The sequence below is a fragment of the Pteropus medius genome, unplaced genomic scaffold (assembly GCF_902729225.1).
Source record: "Pteropus medius unplaced genomic scaffold, Ma_sr-lr_union100, whole genome shotgun sequence".
NCBI lineage: Eukaryota > Metazoa > Chordata > Mammalia > Chiroptera > Pteropodidae > Pteropus > Pteropus medius.
This window is the reverse complement of record NW_024352789.1, coordinates 1,459,930-1,460,922: the sequence shown is the minus strand read 5'-3', so window position 1 is coordinate 1,460,922 and position 993 is coordinate 1,459,930. Positions and strand designations below refer to the sequence as shown.

General features: G+C 70.3%; 1 protein-coding gene across 1 annotated transcript in view; it reads right to left on the bottom strand.

The window, feature by feature from the left end:
* Positions 1-993, bottom strand: part of DENND4B (DENN domain containing 4B) — a 13,689-nt gene that overhangs the window by 2,008 nt on the left and 10,688 nt on the right. Inside the window, exons 21-23 of the mRNA XM_039849820.1 lie at positions 705-951; positions 481-622; positions 40-276 (exon numbers count right to left, since the gene is read on the bottom strand). Of these exons, the coding sequence (XP_039705754.1) occupies positions 40-276; positions 481-622; positions 705-951 (626 nt within the window). The remainder of the gene's footprint in view (positions 1-39; positions 277-480; positions 623-704; positions 952-993) is intronic.

Sequence of the window (993 nt, the reverse complement as noted above, 5' to 3'; positions counted from 1 at the left end):
CTGACCGGGGGCGGCGGGGGACCCCGTGCGGGCACTGACCTGGGGCGGCGGGGCCCCGTCGCAGGAGGCCAGCACCAGGCATGGCAGGATGCTGGGCAGGCGCAGCCGCTGGAAGTACCACAGGAGGTTCCAGAAGATGATGGGGTGGGCGGTGGGCAGCTCCGGCAGGGCCAGCACCTCGCTGCCCTCGTTCTCCACCAGCGACTCCAGCTCCTTGCGCAGCACCAGCGGGCTCAGGTACGCCCACGCCCCCCCCTCCGCCCGCCGCGAGGCCCCCTGTCGGGCACAAATGGGGAGGGCAGTGAAGGGCCCGTGCCACGCCCCATCCTCAGGGCCATGCTTCCCACCGAGCCACGTGTCCAGCGGTTTCTGGGATGTGCCTGGCCCTCGATGCCCATCTCTCCCCAGCACCACAGGGGGGGCCCCTGGGGGCAGCACACACTCATGCCATTCCCCAGGGCCCTGTGGCCCAGCCCTTACCCCCATGTGCCCGTTGCAGAGCTGGGGCTCATCCAGGGCCAGGCAGAGCCTGCGGTCACTGAGCACAGGGCCTGGGCCCCCAGGGACAGGGGCATCTTTGCTGCCACTGGCACCGGCAGGGGTCGGCTTGGGGCCGGGGGCACTGTGGGAAGACAGCAGGAGGGGTCAGCCCTCGGAGCTCCACCTCCCTGTCCCACCCGCAGCGCCTGCCCTGCTTCGGGCACCTGGGTCGGGAATCAAAGGTCTGGACGCTGAGCAGCGGCACGAAGGGGCAGGAGCAGAAGGGGCAGGTGGTGTTGAGGTTGGAGTCGTCGGGTGCCCAGCCGGCCATGATCTCCTCGTCGTACACCAGCGAGTCACAGGCACGGCACAGGGAGCAGCTAGACAGCAGAATCTGCCGGCAAAGACCGTGGGAAGCACCTCCCGCCTGGGCTCCAGGCTCGGGACCCGGGCTCCTTCCCCGCCTCCCTCCTCAGGGACCGGGTGCGGTGGGTGTGTGCCCCACAGTCTGCA